The sequence below is a fragment of the Melanostigma gelatinosum genome, assembly GCF_949748355.1.
Source record: "Melanostigma gelatinosum genome assembly, chromosome: 9".
NCBI lineage: Eukaryota > Metazoa > Chordata > Actinopteri > Perciformes > Zoarcidae > Melanostigma > Melanostigma gelatinosum.
Window position 1 is genome coordinate 13400989 of NC_136642.1, and position 17853 is coordinate 13418841.

The following is a 17853-nucleotide window of genomic DNA, read 5'->3' on the forward strand; positions in this document are numbered from 1 at the left end:
ATTGATTGAGAAGAGGCAACAATTGTGACAATTATTTATCAAACTCTTACTTTCTGTAATAATCTACTGAAGTAAATAGGAATTTATAAAAATATAAAAGGAAAATAAACATTAAAATGTGAATAATTACATAAATGAATAAAAAACAGCAACGCCTGTAAAGTCACTGACTACATTAATAAACGTACTGGATAACATGAGTTATTTAGTAACCTTGGTGCAGATCTAATTCTTCACACATTGTACACAATGTTCAGCCTGATTACAGTCCAGCGGCTCATTGCAGTAGTGAAATGTGACCTTTATTTGTTGATGGTTGTTGCATGTGCTCAAGGTGAAACATTCCTCTGATAATGATCGTAATACGAAGCGGCTGAATAACATAAATCATAACACGAATCAACAGTTTGGCCACAGAAGTTAAAGAAACTGGTGCACATATTTCTTTATGTTGACTTGTACATTTTGAATCATTTAATTCTGGGACTTTTTTCTCTATTTCAGTAACGGTATAACACATTTTGTGAGTAAGAATAATGTGAGTGCCATGGTAGCCCTCTGAGGAAGCGTCTTATATTTGTTATAAGTGTACATGTTGTGGAAGAGAGTAATTGATAGGTCTTGAGGTTTACATCACAGCAGTCATTCTGTCATGCATTCACTTCATGAGCTGATGTTCAGGGCAGTCATTGGCTATGAAGGCCATGTTCCCTGCCTCAGGGTTCGCCGTGATCCTACCTTGAACTTGTGCTGTCAGAGGCCCAGGCTATGGGGAGCTGGAGATTTGAATTGCTCTGCATGTTTGTGCTTGCTTTAACCCCACATGCCTTTGCACCCCAACCCCTCTTATCCTCACCATATTGTTTAAATTCTAATATGCGGTCTACCTGGAGAATTCCGCAGCTCCTCTTGAAATCGAACGCCGGACCCTAATCCTTCCCCTCGGACACATCAGGATATAGTTAATGTAAAGTGTAACCAAATTTCCCTTGCTAAACTAAAACATCTATATCAAGTGAGAGCCAAGTGCCTCTTCCAAGGCGCAGGGCGTTGAATACTGGTAATTGTAAGTGTGAAAGCTGTCGGTTAATTCACAGAGGCATTCACAGAATTAATGGTTAAAAGTTTTGTACATCATATGGTTCAAATTGCCTGGTAAATGTGATGAAATGTGATAAAAGTCCCATTTTAGAAACAGGAAGGTAAAATGTTGCATCTGTTTTAATAATTATGGATATGGGTGTTGGTGGGGGTTTTCTTTTTTTTAAGTTTTAGATTTAAAATAAGTTATTCGTACCATTGTTTCAGAATGAATCCTGAAAACCATGGCGGCATTGTATCTACATAAATGAATTGTACAAACAGCGGAAAGTTCTGTGTTACTGTATTTTAAATTTAAATGTGGCCTAAAACGTTGACTCACGGCCGTCGGCTTCTTGAAGCCCTGGTTCTTCAGGCGCACTTGCCATCGTCCTCGTTCTAGTTTGTGTTCAGGGTTAGTTGTGTTTGTTGTGTCAAAGGAAACCAGGTGACTCTACAGGGGCCCTTTGGTAGAGACAGAGTGACCTGGTGACAGAAAGAGAGACCAGGGCTCACTGCTCTCTGACAGAGAGACCCTGTCCAGATGCTGTTCTGCAGGCTCGGTCATGAAGTACAGCTTGTTAGGTAAACAGCACTGCTTAGCATAACACAATATTTGAGTGTTTTGACTGTGCTTAAGGAAATAGTCTGAACCCATGAAAAAGACACACACGTGTACATAGTGTATGAAGGTATTCATGCTCGACACGGGACGTGTGGCAGTGACTTGAATTTGGGATTTGTTTTCGTGAACTGATGATGGGTGGCACGTAAAAGCAGAGTAATAAACTTTGTGTTGTATGTGTGTAATAAATGCCAACTGTTCTTGCTGTAAATACTGTAAATAATTTAGGTTTTCCAGCCATTATCAAGAGCGTATATGATAAACAAACTCCGAATGCTGATGATTAAGTTATTAGCTTTTTAACAGCCCTCTTTGAACTGTTTGTTTTGATGGTAATTTAAGCAGTGGTACATAAGTGAGACAGAAGAAAACAAGAGACGGAGGTATTGTTGCGCTGCTTACTTATAAATCCAGGTACTATTCAAGTAGTTTGTCACTTATTGGAGTACTAAATGGGTCTTCATCAGGGCACCCTGGACGTTCACATGCTCTCGGTGCAGCTTTGGGCAAACCGAGGCCTTCCCGTATAGAGTCTGAATGTTCATTCCCTGTTTGTCCCATACTAAAAGACCTGCATGTTCGGTGTTAACAATCTTCCCGTTATTGATCCAGGCACTGGCTCGCAGATAAAGAATGCCCCCTGGGTGCTGTTGCTGTGGCTGGGGATTAATAATGACCACCTTAATACTTGTCATACTCACGCAACATCTGTTCAAACATCTGGCAGAAAGTGATGGGCATCTGTAGTGCTGGCATGTGGTGACTACTCAGGGGTTGTTTGTGTGTGTTTGGTAGTACTCTGCATCGTACTGGACAATGATAAGACCTTGAAGTGAGAAATACATAATAATGACACAGTAGCCAGTCGTTGAAACATGATGTTAGAGGCATAAGTCCAATATTTAAATCATTCTAATGACATTTTGTTCTCATTGAAATAGATAATCTAAACTTGCATCTGTGTTTATTGTTGTCTTAACATAATTTGTACCGACACAATGCACTTCATATTCAAAAAAGTATGTGCTTTACCGGTTTCCCAGTTAACTATTTCTTATAAAAATCTACTTTTTCTGCCGACAACAATAGAACAGCATTGCAATAGATACTGTTGGTCAGAACAATTGCAAAAGTTAATGGTATAATTAAATGTATGTGAGGCATCACGTGCATCAGATGCAATGATTGATTAAAGTGCACTTTAAATGGCATGTCAGTGCTCTCGGTTTGATCTTGAGAAGCTGTTAAAATGCACCTGTTATTTCTGTTGTTTTTCTCTCTGACGTCCTGTCATAAATGCTGTTTTCAATATGTTTTTAAAGCTGAATGCAGAATGCGTCCTTGTGTGCATGATTTAGTTTCTCTCGGTGAACAAAGGGACAGGACGTTTACAGCATTTGTTGACCTTTTTTACGTGACTCTGGATTCATTTTACTTTATATTTTTTGATCACAGGTAAAAGGCACTCCTCTTTTCTTGGATAATGTGTCCGCTTTTCACTCTAAATTATTAAAGCATCTAAAAACGATAACTGTAGCCATTGCACATTCGACATGATGCATGGCTATGGCTTTAGTGTACCAAGCAATAACTTACAAAGCACATATGTGGCAGTAGTTGCAGGAAAACAAATGTTTTTAAAGTTGTTGTTTTTTGGAAGAAATAAACTGCACCTTGTGTCCATCGTTCATGCAGTGCTGCTCTGCCACCACTTCCTTTTTCCTCATTCTCACTACATGTATACTCACTGAAGGAGTTCATTTAATCCTTAAATGATTGCTGGCTGAAGCGTGAGAATAGAGTGTCAGCACCCAAAAAAAGTATTCGATGAGTTTTAAGTGCCTTCCATTTAACATCTCACTGCATAAGTAAATGAGTGAAAAGGGACTAGCACCTAGCACCAGATGTGTTCGACCAGATTCTGTCACTTTGTGGTGAGAATAAACATTTCTCGACGCCTTGTTGAAACTGTGGTTTCGTACATTTCAAACATGGTTTATTGTCAAATTTTTTTCGATCCAAATCGAAGCTGAAACCCATCACAATAGCTCCCAGATGTGTATGTGCACCTCTGTAGACGTGGTTGGTGCTGCAGAAATTAATCTTGAATGAGTTTAACAGTAATTACAAGATTTATAGAGTGCTATAACAATACATTATTTTTTTGTTCAGCAGGTTATAGTCTCTGATTATGTGTAAGAAAAGCATCGTCAAACTATTTAAGTATGCTGGACTATTTAAATGCTTTCCCAGTGTTTCCAGCCCTTTTATAACCCTTGATGGACCTTGATGTCATTTTGGTGGATCCTGGATTACTATAGTGTGAGAAAATAACCATACAGCTGTTTCAGGTGCAATAGCAATGTTATGTCTAGTGTGACACAATGAGTGTATTTTTCCTCTTGGAGGCTGGCGGGGGAAACTCATGTCATTGACTTCCTCTCGCTGCGTTCTCCTTTTTGTCTTTTTTTCTGTAGTTTTATGAGAAGGTGGCCAGAGTGATGAACCCGGACCAGGAAAGGCCGTACGTGTGCAACGCTCCTGGCTGTTCTCAGGTGAGTGTGCCGAGACAAAACAACACAGCACAGTGTACACGTGTGTTTGCGTCTGCCTGTAATATGAAGTGGTGTACATTGAGGAGGCATGAGGAGTGGGTTACTGCCTCATGCATAGGGGAGAAACACAACAGCAATATACTAAGTGTAACACAAGCTGAATAACGTGCAGATTTAAAAATACCTGTAGATACAAATTATCTTCAAAGTCAACACCAGGGTTGATGCGCTTTTAAGATGCACTCTTTAAATGGCAAATAACAGTGAATAAAATTCCGGGAAAAGCTTAAGCGTGCTGGTTTATTTTTAATCGGTTATTAGAACACTTATTTGTCTTTGCTTACAATTCTTACAATCCTACTTTTTAAAAACTCAACAGCGATTCCCCACGGAGGACCATCTGATGATACATAGACACAAACATGAGATGACCCTTAAGTTCCCCTCCATAAAGAACGACAACATGTTATCAGGTGAGTTACGGCTACATTGATACACTCACACACTACCTCAGCAGGGTTCAAACTTGCAGTTCATTTGCAGGTGTGTTTGCCTCAGTGACTCATGCTCAGACACACTTGTCTATCATCAGAAAACTTTATGGCACATCTGTACCAGTTGTTTACAATAATGTAAAGCATATGTTACACGCTACCTTGCAGCTCAGCCTTAATCACTGCAAACCACTTACGCACACTTCAGGATGCGCTGACGTATGACTGGAGACATCATGTTTAGCGAAAGTGTGATTTGCATTTCCCCCTCATCAGATGTGTCATTAGTCTCTCATCTATCTAGAGAGGTAGTGGGAGATGGTTTTCAATGGTTTTATGGATGTTGGGGTGTGATTCTTTGTGGAGAAACTCAATTTTACGGATCTGTCGATTAAATCAACTAATCGATTAGTCGACAAAATCGTATGAGTGTTAGCTGACTAAGAATTTCTTTTAGACAGTCCTATCTGTCATTTATTACTCAAAGAAACATCAAACTATAGATTGTTTGCCGCATAAACAAGTGTCAACCCAAGGCTGATCCATAAGTATAGATCTCCTATCTATAGAAACGGCCAGGCCACACTAGCTGACAACACTACACTGCCGAGATTGTGTCTTCTTTATTATTTACGCTCAGTGGACAGAAGGATCGTATTTTCTAGGCCGGGTGTTCTTATCGCCTAATGTCTGAGTTACAGCTCTGACCATTTCTCTTACTGAAAACTCATATAGTCAGTGCTTATACTGTAAGTTACAGCTCAGCCACACATGGTACCATGCTCTGAATAGCATCATACTATGATTGTTGACCTAAAGTTAATCTCCTGCTCCATTGACTCATAGTTGTTGTCCTCAACTAAAAATTGACATTACTCGCTTTTTTATAAATAGAGCTCGAGTTGTTCGAAATGGAAAAAAAAAGTATATTTGGAGTAAAACTGTATTTTGGGTATGCAGGTCATGATGAAAGTGTGAGTCAATCCCTGGTCTAGCCAGAATGTATAAACAGACCATGAAGTATGCTTTTAGGCTTTGAAACAAGGCTGATCCTAAATTCACCTTCAACTGTCTGAAACCTGATATGTGTGCACCCCCCACAACGTCAAGTTGAATACCGCAGCTTGACTGAGCTCAACAAATGAGACCCCCACTCAGTCGGTGGGATCTGTACTTTGTCATCTGAAATGGGGCTGTCAAGCGCAGTATCTCTCTCTCTCGCTAAGAGAATGAAAGTTATGTTTTCTTAAAGTCATTGCAAAAACGGAACAAAAATGTACATTCTTTTCACTTTAGTCTTCATTGAGATCTACATTGGCTTTTGTGAAGAGCGTGTAGTCTAACTGGAGAGGTTAGAAAACACAGAAAGGGAACAAGTGAACTTGCAAATGAAGGGTTAAACAGTCAAAATTATACAATGAATCAAATACAAAGAGTCAAATCTGGTGATATCAAAACAAATCTATTTGCTTTTAATTTGTCTGACATGTACGGTACCTCTTACTAACATTGTGTGTGTGTGTGTGTGTGTGTGTGTGTGTGTGTGTGTGTGTGTGTGTGTGTGTGTGTGTGTGTGTGTGTGTGAGAGGTACTATTAGGATACTTTTGTATCATGTGTCCTGTGTGTTTGCTTATAATGCTGCTTTGCGATTGAGTGTATGCTTCAATTGGACCAATGAGATGTACCTTTAAGCTTTATGTTTAATATCTTACACAGTCCCTTAAGAACAATGAAAATGATCATTTTACTTGCGCTGTAATGTTTTGTGGTTCATGATGATGATGATTGTGTATGTGCAGCCTGTAAAATGTAACAGTAGTTGATTTCAAAGCTGAAACTTGAAAAAACCTCTCCTTGATTTCCAGACCAGACGCCCACACCAACACGCTTCTTGAAGAACTGTGAGGAAGTGGGATTGTTCAGTGAACTGGATTGCTCCATTGAACAGGAGTTTTGCAAGGCCCAGGAAGAAGAGGACAGTAAACAGGTACTGCAGAGTAGAAAAGAAAGCCTCAGGCTGAAAAGAAACCCAAGGTAAACTCACAGTCTTAGAGCTCAAGGGCTTAGGTCAGGTGGTTATGAACTGTTATCTGCTGCTGTCATCAGTCATGTCACTAACAGCAGCCCACACACTATGAGCTGATGCGCACACTTTTAAGAGATTCAAAACACCTAGATCTCATCTAACTGCACTAGTTTTGCTTGTTAAAAAGCAACAGATATGTTTCCACCTCTTAAATTTCTGCCATATTTTCACCTGTTCCTCCAAGTGTAGTCATGTGGCGCACATCCAGCCCCACGCACCCCGATCCCCATCAGTCTTGTTGACACTGACAGACAGGGCTGGCAGGTGGAGATTTGTCAACCACCACAGATGAGGAGGAAAGAGATCAGGTTCTCCACCTGTAACTTCAAACAGTTCTACAGCTGTCTCTCAAGGAAGGAGTATTATTTCCTCCCAGACGTACAGACAGACCGCTGAGACAACTTTTGTGGCAGCAATAAAAGACCTGGCCAGACATTCTCACATAAGATGTGGTCATTTATGCATTATAGATCTACCCTGGGGCACCTTCACCTTCAACATGGGTTCTAGTCAAACCACCACAAGACAGACTGCTTATCTAATGTCTGAAAAGATGTGCAGTGCACGCTGTAGCTAAGCTGTCGTCTGGGTGGTTTGGCTCTGGAGCTCGTCTGTGCTCAGGTCAGCCTTGTCTAGCCTCCCCAGCCAGCGTGGTTTATGATGGGAGACTCTGCTAAGTGAGCAGGCGGCGAGTCAGAGCAAGACTCCCTGGGACTGCATCGCACAATAAGCAGGGTGAAAGCTTGAAACTTCAGGAAAACAGAGAGTTGGCCAATATGAATATTAAATCGTCACATAATCATTCACTCACACTCACACACGAGTGTTTTAGTCGGTTGATAATCTTCCCTTTCCTCAACTGTGACACGTATATTTTATGGTCAGCCCTCGTTGTCAGGTAAAAGATTTCTAAAATGTTGTGACTGCGTGAGTATTCTCTTTTTTTTAATATATAATATAATCATCGCCAGCAGCTGTTTCACTTTTGCCTCGATGCAAATTACTTCAACTTGATGTTTGTTTTATGCCAAGATATGTGCATTTGGCTCAGCGATATGTTGTTTCTTACGGTACAGGGTTATTCTGGAATGTATGTGCGGTTACATGTAACAGAGGTAAAACAAACAAATGAGGGGAAAAAACCAATAAGGACACCTGGTCTTTATTTGTCTCTCAATGTTTCCTCAACTCAGAAACAGCCTGTGGGTGATAGTTTACATAGCTCCTCATTACCCATTCAAACAGTTGTAATGCTTGAGTTGTGCTGAAAAATCAACGTGCGGGGAAAAATGTGACAGATTCCTAAACTTGTACACTCTGCTTGCTTTTCTCACTGCAGAGCGTCTCACTGCACGGCCAGGCAGGCCAAGGCCAGCACCAGCAGTCCCACTCACGGATGGGCAACCATGATACCAGCATAGTGATCCAGCAGAACCTGCCCTCTCCTCAGTCCAGCTCCGTCATCACTCAGGCTCCATCCACCAACAGACAGATAGGGTGAGTACGCCAAGTGGTCGAAGAATCCAGCAGAACACCAGGAATTTACAAAACATTTACGCTATATTTGACTTAAAAGAGAAAGAGAGGGAATCATTTCTTTGTGTTTTTATCTTTGTGATCGAGCAGTAGAAGCCCTGTTAAGAACTGCTGGCAGACTGAATATTATCTGGCGAGTGCTGCGTGTATCCTCCTCACCTCAAGTGCGCCCCTGTTACAGTGACAGCCTCAGGCTCGGCCTGGTCCTTTTGTGTCCGTGCCGATTGTCATCCCTCCATAGTCTCTGAGGTAATGTCAGTGTTTCGTTACATTCGGAGCAGTGTGTGTGGGGCAGGCGATTCATGTTTTGCTGTTCAGTCAGTATTGTCCAACAGCAGATCATGCCAAAGAGGGTCCCAGAGGACAAGATGAGGTCATTGTTGAAGCCTCAACTGTGACTGCTTTTACAGCGGTTTAGCATTTCATGCTCTAAAATAGTTCCTTTCACTGTGTGGGAATGTCAGCCACAACCTCAGAGCTCTGTTTCTCAGATACCTTTGCGCTGCCATGCTACAGGTGTGTTATAAAAACCAGCAGATGTTAACGGCAGTCTTTTTGCTTTGTGCTGCTTCATTATTTACCTGCAGTGTCTATTGGTCAAGTAGTAGTTCATGTAGTTTAATACATTTTTAATCACAGTCATAATCAAACCCTGATGATCCATACACTGTGAGTAGTGTAGCTATGCGATTTTATAAACTCTACCATCACCACTCTACTCTACCAACTTGGGTCTTTGAGGGAATGTCTTTCCCTCAAGTGACTTTTTGTCTTCATGTATCAAGAACATAATCATTACCAAACATTTAGACCCTTTTTTCCTTATATAGACACTCCACTGACCTCATTCCTTCCTTATCTCTTAACCCCAACCACCTTCAAACTTGTGCCAGGGCTTTGTTACTGTAAACCAGACCTGTAGCAGATTCTCAAGACATTGAGATGGCTCAGTGGTAGGCCTGTGCTGTGCCGAGGTTGTCCTGTGTAGATGTACTGCTCGAGGAGCTCGTGAATATTGGATGGGAGGCCCATCACTAAGCCTGACTGACACTCCGTCAGGCTCTTTGTCGAGGACAGGGATGAAATTTCAACCCCTTGGAAGGAGCAGCAATCACTGCCAGTAACAGAGACTTTGCTGGGCCTGCTTCACCTGAGGTTACCTGTCATTAAAAACTCATCAGAGCCGGTATGCCATGTGGCATTGGTCTTCAGCCACAGGATGGCACGTAAGTCTCAGCTGCAGTTATCAAAGCACATCATGAGGCATTCCCTTAGCAGCGCATGTACTGTATGTGCTAAAACTGCAGAGGTGTCGCTTGTTTACGAGGACGGTGGAATCCACATGAAACACATGAATAGGATGAGTAGATTCCCACCAAAGACATGTGGAAATGTTCACATCAGCAGGAAAATGGGCAAAGGAAACCCCTCCACTAAGAAGCAGTGCTTCCGCAGGAAGCCATTAGGGCCAACCAAAGGCTTCGTGCACAGGGTCTCTCCACAGGAACTTCCCACACGCTGAACAAGACGGACACTTCACAGGCTAGCTGTGCTCTGTCCAGATTGGAAGTTAGGGAGCCTGAAGGTCAGATCAGGGGTTCCCTATGACGCTGCTGCTGTCCGGTTAAGTCACTTCAACTCTAGTCTCCAATATGTTTTGATTTCCAATGTCTTTGTGAAGAAAAGACAATCAAAACGTGTTAATCCGCAGTGCATGAAGTCTTCACTGTGCATGTTTGTGCTTGGTTTTACATTTTTTATCTGAGACAATTGGGAAAACGTTACCCTCATCAACTAATCTGCTTCGTTTGTGCATGTGATCATTTCAGGCCTATAAAGCTTTTAATCTCTGTGATGAGTATATCTCTGAATGAGAAGAAATCACCAAAACAAAATCAGTTTAACCTCGCCTCCATCTGCTTCCTTAGTTCTCGGCTCGGCTAAACGTGCAGCGTGAGCGTCCAATGAATTAGGATAACAAGTCATTTTCATTGCTCCACAATGTTTACTAAAGAGCTTTGAGGCTTGGAATCAATTAGGATTGGCTTTCCTCAAGTCCATTTACTTTAGGGTTGAGCTGAGCCTGCAGCTGTGAAACCTGAGGACCTCTCTCTCTTTCTTTTCTCTCTCTCGCTTTCTGCTCTGAGTCCCTAAACAAGGTCTTTGGGGAGCTGCACTGACACAAACCAGTGTTAAAACCAGGCAGAAGAAACAGCCAGCAGATCTTAATGTCACGGCTATCATTATCATACAAAGCGAAGCGGCCTCCAACAGATTTTGAATGCTTTCTGCTTTTCAATTATAAACATCTGGTGCTGAGTTATGTCAGATTAAATGCATTGGAAATTACTAGTCAACCATGTGAGATACAACATTCTGTGGAAACCTCAACCTTTTGACTCCAAAGCCGGAGATGTGCTGGTATGGGTGTGGGTACAAGGTACTAAAAATGTAACTTTTCTCCACTGGCTCAGCAGAGGAACTCTGGCCAATCGTTTCCATTACATAGCCTAATCAACCTGAATGCGGCTGGGTTCAGTGGGGAGTGATTACAGTACAGATGTGGTAAATTATCTAATCATCAATTTATGATGATGTGGTATTTAATTACGTATCTCAATTCTGTCTGTGTATAAAAACATCTTCTTTCATTACATGGGGACATTTTCTTTGATAACTGTTTGTAAGAATATTGAAAATTGAAAACTTTGTGAGCCTAAAAGGTGCCATCACACAGTTTAAAAATTTCAGAACAGAGGTTTTTCTCATTTTATTCCTCTGCAAATGGGGGCATGAACGTTATCTTTTACTTCAAAGTAGTTCACCGCGCTCATCTGAAAAGATATTTTAGTTTTGAGGTTTCTACAGTATTTATCTCTAAACTTAAATGTGCTTTGTTGGTGATGTCCCACCCTGGGCGTACTCTGTGCAACTTTAAGTTTGGCTGTGACATCACCGTGCAAAGCTCTAAAGGAAGTCAATTTGTGGTTTTATTTCCCATGCTGCTTTAAATGCACAATATTTATCACACCTCAGAACCACCAGCCTCTTGTGTTCCTTGTTTCTGCCTTTAAGGGAAGTAGCACAAATAGTTGTTGGTCTGCATGCCTTCTAAACAGCAGGGTTTCATGCGAAGCTCAAGTGGTGCACGACATATTTGAACTTCCTGTGTTTTCTCAAGATGATTTGGTGATATGCTAATCGATTATTAAGGACCACTGGGTAAAAGATCTTGCTGATACCTGCCATTCTCTCTATTTGAATGAATATTTGCATATGTGGCCTGTGCATGCTCTGTCACAATTTATTTTGATCCTGATTTAGTTTTCTCACAGTTTGTCTACATATAGTACATCATCTTTTACCTACCAATTAATGAATGATAGGTTAGTGGTTCTGATAGTTTTGATGATTTCAAATCAAGGATGCATTGCATATCACTTTGTTTTTTAGATTGCATAACACTTTTTCCCATGTGTGTGACAAAACAACTGTGCTGATTTCAACACCCATTGTGCTGGAGCAGAGAAAGTCTCCACACTTCCATGGCGAGTTATGGGCTTTTCCAAGGACAAACTTTGACCTCACGAACTTCACAATTTTAAACAAAACTTCCTTTGTTGTTGTTTATGATTCGATTGCATTCAGAAAGGGGTGATAAGGAGGGAGGTCCGCCCTGAGTGCAGGAGCGCGCGACCTCCACAAAATGCCTGAGGTGCCCTCGGGCTCTGACTTGACGAATGCCCTTCTCCACAGACAAATATGGGGAAACGGTTGAACTGTGGAGAAACTGTAAAGCGCATGCATAGAATAGTAGACGGCAGAGGGAAGAGAAGAACACATAAACAAAAGTACAGAAAAACAAAGGTACAGTGCAATCAATTACAAAAGAGGAAGGAGAGAAAAAGAAAAGGAGAGAGAATGCAGGATGTACATCTGACCTGAATTAAGATGAGCTCATTGTGTACTGCAGTGGGTTTAATAGTGCGTTTGTAGAGGAACGCCCAGACTCTGTTCCCTCTCATTCCAGTGGGGCTGTGTCATCCCTGCCCCAGGGCCACCACACATGCAGGCTCCTGCACAAGCAACTCACACACAGGGTCATGCCTCACAGCTCTTGGGAGCAGGGATAACAACGTGGGGAAGTGTGGAAAAGGGGGGATCAGAGGTGAACAGAGGAGAGGAAGAAAGGGATCAGAGGTGGATGGAGGAGAGGAAGAGGAGGATAGGAGGTAGATGGAGGAGAGGAAATTAAGGATCAGGAGGGTGGACGAGAGAGAGAGAGTGAAGAGAGACATCAGATGTGAGGACATCGGTTTTCTACCAGGACGGTGGCCTGTCGGGTGGAGGAAAAGATAAAAGAGATGTCTGCACAAGGAAAGGAAAAGCTAGATCATGTTTGGATGGAAGTATGGATAAAGTGGGATCAGAATGACTGAAGGTGTGAGAAAAATGCACTGAGATTATGAAAGGAAAATGAAGATGGAAAACTGAATGACAAACAGAGCGATGAGACTGATGGTGGAAGTCAGGTATCAGGTGGCTGAATGAGAGGAAGAGAAGCTGTTTAAGGAGGAGTGGGACAAACAAGCAAAGTAATCGTCAAGTTTGAGTCGAAGAAGAGGGAGAACGATGAAGTATCATTCAAAGTGAAAGGGGCGGTGTTAGCCAAATGGTACAACATCAGTCAGGTGCTGCACGTCATGTTAGCGGGTAACAAGATGCCGCTTCTTTCTGATTGGCTGGTGATCGGAATGTACTGACATGCTTTTTACTTTCGATGAAAATGAAAGACAACCCATCTTCGCTCAGCTAATGGCATCGAATGAATCAAAACAATATCATATTTGGTGAATAAATACCACAACACTTGCACGAATTCACTCCCGAGAATCATACACCAACATCTCTCAACTGTGCTTTGGCACGGCTTAACTCGGCTTGAGACTCCCTAATGTGAAGACACCCCATCCCAGATCCATCCCAGTCCAGCACCCTCCCAGCATCCATCCCTCCTAGCCCGCTAATAAAAGTCAGCCTGTGTCGTAACCCATTAGGTCTGATTTATTTGATCAGATTCGTATTATTTCCTCAGTCCAAACCCCATGGCACTCTCCTCCCACCAGTGATTAAAGGCAGTAAATCAGGGGCAGGTCCTGTGTAGTGTTTACTCAGAGAGCCAGGCAGCTGCAAGCTGTTTGAGGCCCTTGTTTCTCCCTCTGTTTACCTCCGTTCCCATGGCGACTACACCACCGTCTCCCGGACGTCTGGAACTTGGCCCTGGGCTGTTTTGGTTACGTTCGAAAGTTTTTAGCTGCTGTGTCTACCCAGAGCTCACTCCTCACCCAGTGAGGAGTGAGCGCAGAGATGTTGGACGAGTCGAGGAGGGAAAGAGAGGGAAAAGCAAGAGGAGGAGAGGAGGGAGGGACACAATCTGGGGGTGGGCAGGCACAGGGTGGGGGGAGGGCGAAAAGCCAAGAGCATTACATCATTATTGGAGCAGAGTCAGAAAGGGAAGGATATGAGTCAGTGGACTGACTGCACCTCTCTCTCTCCCCCTCTCTCTCTCCCTCTCTCCCTCTCTTGCTCTTCTTGGATGGCAGCCAAGCCCTTGTGTTCAAGTCTCCAGTGCTTGAGTTGGAGCTGGGACTGTGTGGATTGGGACAGTACAGCTTAGTGTGTATGCAGACTGCAGGATTTGTAGGTTCGAGCAAGCCAATCCAGAGGGTCTTGAGTTGAGGTGTGGGCACCCTGAGGGGTCCAGGAGAGAGTTACAGAGGATTAACAGGACAATGAGAGGAGGGGACGCATGAGAGAAAATAGCAGGATAACTTCGAGAAATAGAGTGTGGAACAAGAGATTAAAACGCAGAAGAGGAACTCGGGGAGAAAAGAAGGTCTGGCAGTGATGTCATGGCGGAGTGGAGGTGGGCGGGGTGGTGGAGGGGTGGTGCGGTGGTGGTTCTTGGGCGGGGACTGTGGAGGAGAGCTGGGCTGAGAGCGAGGCACTCAGTAATGTGAGAGTGCAGGGTCAGGACTGCAGAGTGTCTACCTGCTCTCCCCTGGGGCCCACGGCCCGGGCTATTATCAATCCCCTCAGTGGAGCCGCAGCCATTATTCACTCACATGCACACACACACATGCACACACTGAAACATGCAGCTATTCAGACACAAACACTGTAAACATCAATCCACTAATCCACTGTACAGTCTGGTGCATAATGTATTCACAGTCAAACAGATGTAAACACTGAGAGGAGAAGAGAAATAAAAAGAAGACGGATCTCAATTATGATGCTCTGTTCATATTTCGGGAAACCCTGCAAGCTAAATAAAGTATGTTGACACCAAGGGTTGCAGTTCATTTTAATTTGTATTACTTCTTGAGAAATCTGCCGAATACTACTAAATCAATTAATTGAAGAATGAGAAGGCCAAACACGGATTTAAAAAAAAGAGAAGAAAGCGGTCTTCAGATACTCTAAAGCAGAGGGAAATAGGGAAATAGAAAAAAAGAAAAACATCTTTGTTCAATACAATATCTGACAATAGTGGAAGAACTGTTCAAAACCCCGAAACATGCAAGTCACTATCATAAGACAAACTAAATCAGGAAACGATTTCATTTGAGAGGCCTAACCAGCCAATGTGGAAGATGTCTCTTGAACAAAACTTTCAATTAATGGACTTTCAATTACGGGACTCCTCATTGACTTTCAATTAATGGACAGAAAATGGATACGTTCGTTCTAACAAGTAACAAAATTCTTATTTTCATCAACATAGGCTTTTTGACTCCAGCCAGTCTAAAATGTCTTTATTTATGAGCAGAGTCAGCACAAAGCGGACTTAATCCCCAGAGGAAGCGTGTGAGATGTTCGAGTTGTTTTTACGCCCACCAGACAGGCAGGTTGTGTTTTGGTGTGTGTGTGGTGGTGACGGACACGGCGTTTGTCCTTCCCCTGCTCTGCTGCAGGTGACGGGCGCAGCAATACAACCTGCTACAAGCTTCAAAGGAACCTTTCTTCTCTGGAAAGATGGCGCCTGACCTGCAACAACCAAGCGACCTGCCTGTGCCGTGTCCTGACCTCTGCCGCTTATGGACTGCAGTGTGATTTGACTTTGCTAATGACAATATCGGCATCTGAAAGCATTCCATTGATCTGGTATTGCAGATTTTGAGAAGTGTTTGTTTCTGGCACACACCGGACTTTAAATAGTTTCTTACAATCACTTCCAGAACCTCGTTAAAAAAACTTTTTTACTCCTCAGCTTCATGGATTTCCCATAAAAGTTGCTGTGGCAATCTGTCTAAACAGGACCATGTAACATTACTCTCACTCTAAGTGTAAATGAAATCATGAAATCAGCATAATTGATGTATAGCGTGCACAAGGTTATGCTGGTCTTTGAGATATGCATATTAAACAGTGTAATAATCTGTATGTAGATATACAAAGGACTGCATTGTAATGCATTTAATATTTGGATATCACGTATTGTACAAAAATAAATTAGATATGATAAATAAGCAATTTTTTAAACAAAATTAAATACATGAATGAGCCAATTTCAAGTTGTCAAAGAGATGTAAGCAAAGTTTTTACAGCATAGTACAGCATTGGGGCGACAAAATCTCTTCAGAAAATCACATTCATCTCATCATTCATCATACGGAATGCAAATTACGCAAAACAGTTCAAACAAAATCAACAGCGTGTCACTGCCACTGCTTCGTGACTGTTACTTCATCCTGGACGATGGCAGAGTCTGAACGCAGAGGGAAGCTGTGTTGATGTAGTGCGCAGCTACACTGCATACCTCATTGTACTTTCATGACTTTTCCCATGTGGAAATGTTTGGATTCGCAGTGTTGCTCAGATGTCATATGTGCTGTTAAATGAGTGTGATTGTGATAAATTGGGAGCTTGGACAGGAATGACACACAGTCGGGGATGGTAATGATGCTGTGTGTGGAGCAATCTTAAATGTCTGGAGCGTAAATGCACATATTTAGGTCTGGAAAAATACAGTTATTTATTCAGGTGGGGGAGCGTTTGCTCTGGTGCAACCCCCCTCCTAAATTGCCATCACTCCATTACTACTCACTCTTACGCTAATCCAGGCTATGATGTGGTCGATTAACCCGTCCAACACCTAAATTCTTCTTGTTTGCACAAATTTTTAAATGCTGAAGGAAATGGAGCTTGCATTCATCCTGATGATGTCGATAATGTCGAGACTTATTGATTCTCCTGATACAAGTTATTTGTGAATGCATTCACAAGTAGTGAATGCTTTTAAGCTGTTGGGACTGAATGGTTCTTGCATGCATGAGGGTGTAGCTGCACCCTGCAGCTGGGAATCTGTGTTCTTACAAGCAGGGATTCTGTTGTATGAATGATGTCGCTGCATGCAGATGGACTGGTCTGGCTGTTTGGATGGCTGCAGCCCTCAGCCAGTGACAAGACTGCTGTCACTAGTTTAAGCTTAGCCCGGGCCTCATCTTTCCATGTGATTTATTGATGTGGCCGTGAGTGTGGATATAGGCCTGTTGATCCGTGCACACGTTTGTGGTCACCAAGAGGGTTTTTTTCCCCCACAGGACTCCCACCGCTGTAGCAGTTTCTGAAAGTGGTTCTCGTCATGCACGTCTCGTGGTTGTTATGACAAATATTATGCATTCATCATCGCCATCATCGTTATTCATCCATTGTACTACATAAAGTGTGCTTGTTTTAAGTGCATCCAAAAACTCCCAAGATGCCTCAGCTTTCAACTGCAGCATGACTACACAGCCACACACTCTTGTTTTCCATTCTGACTTTGTAGCTGCAGGAACAAGTGGAAACTGTAAATGTAAACATTTGCTCTGAAATAGCACAGATGTGAAATGAATAAATGTGTGGAATTATTTTTAAGATGCAAGAACAGTTTAGTGATCTGACATTGCAGAATAGCTCAAGGGTTTTTTTTCAGGCTAAGGCATTTTGTAAACTGCTTTTGAACTTGGGTTTAAAACATAACATAAACATCAATATTATTTTAAACCTTTAGCATTTATCTGTAGAAATTGAACAGTTAATGAATGATTTATACTGCTATGACTTTATACTGTGGTCCGTGTACTGTAAATACTGCCAATATAAGGGGTATTTATTAATGTATTTGTCAAAAATGGATATAACACAATCAATCATTGAAAATACATCTTCATATTTTGTCTGAATATGAAATGAGTAGTATTAATAAGTATGTTTATTTTTTTCATTTATTGACAAATTACTTACTGTAATTTATATGTATTGACATCATTATTTACTTGTTTACTCTGAGCAAACTCTATCTGCTGATGAGGCTGAAAGCTCCGGAACAAATCGAGAAGATGGACCATGAAAAGTTATTTTCACGTGTGTCATATTGTTAGATATGATTACAGCGATGTTATTTGGTGTTATTAGGCAGCCATTGTGTG

The 17853-nt window shown here is 42.1% G+C and overlaps 1 protein-coding gene across 1 annotated transcript in view; it reads left to right on the forward strand.

Moving 5' to 3' along the window:
- creb5b (cAMP responsive element binding protein 5b) overlaps positions 1-17853 on the forward strand; it is a 40169-nt gene that overhangs the window by 4280 nt on the left and 18036 nt on the right. The window contains exons 2-5 of the mRNA XM_079275968.1: positions 4183-4260; positions 4640-4733; positions 6621-6742; positions 8181-8338. Coding sequence (XP_079132094.1) covers positions 4207-4260; positions 4640-4733; positions 6621-6742; positions 8181-8338 — 428 coding nt within the window. The 5' untranslated portion in view covers positions 4183-4206. The remainder of the gene's footprint in view (positions 1-4182; positions 4261-4639; positions 4734-6620; positions 6743-8180; positions 8339-17853) is intronic.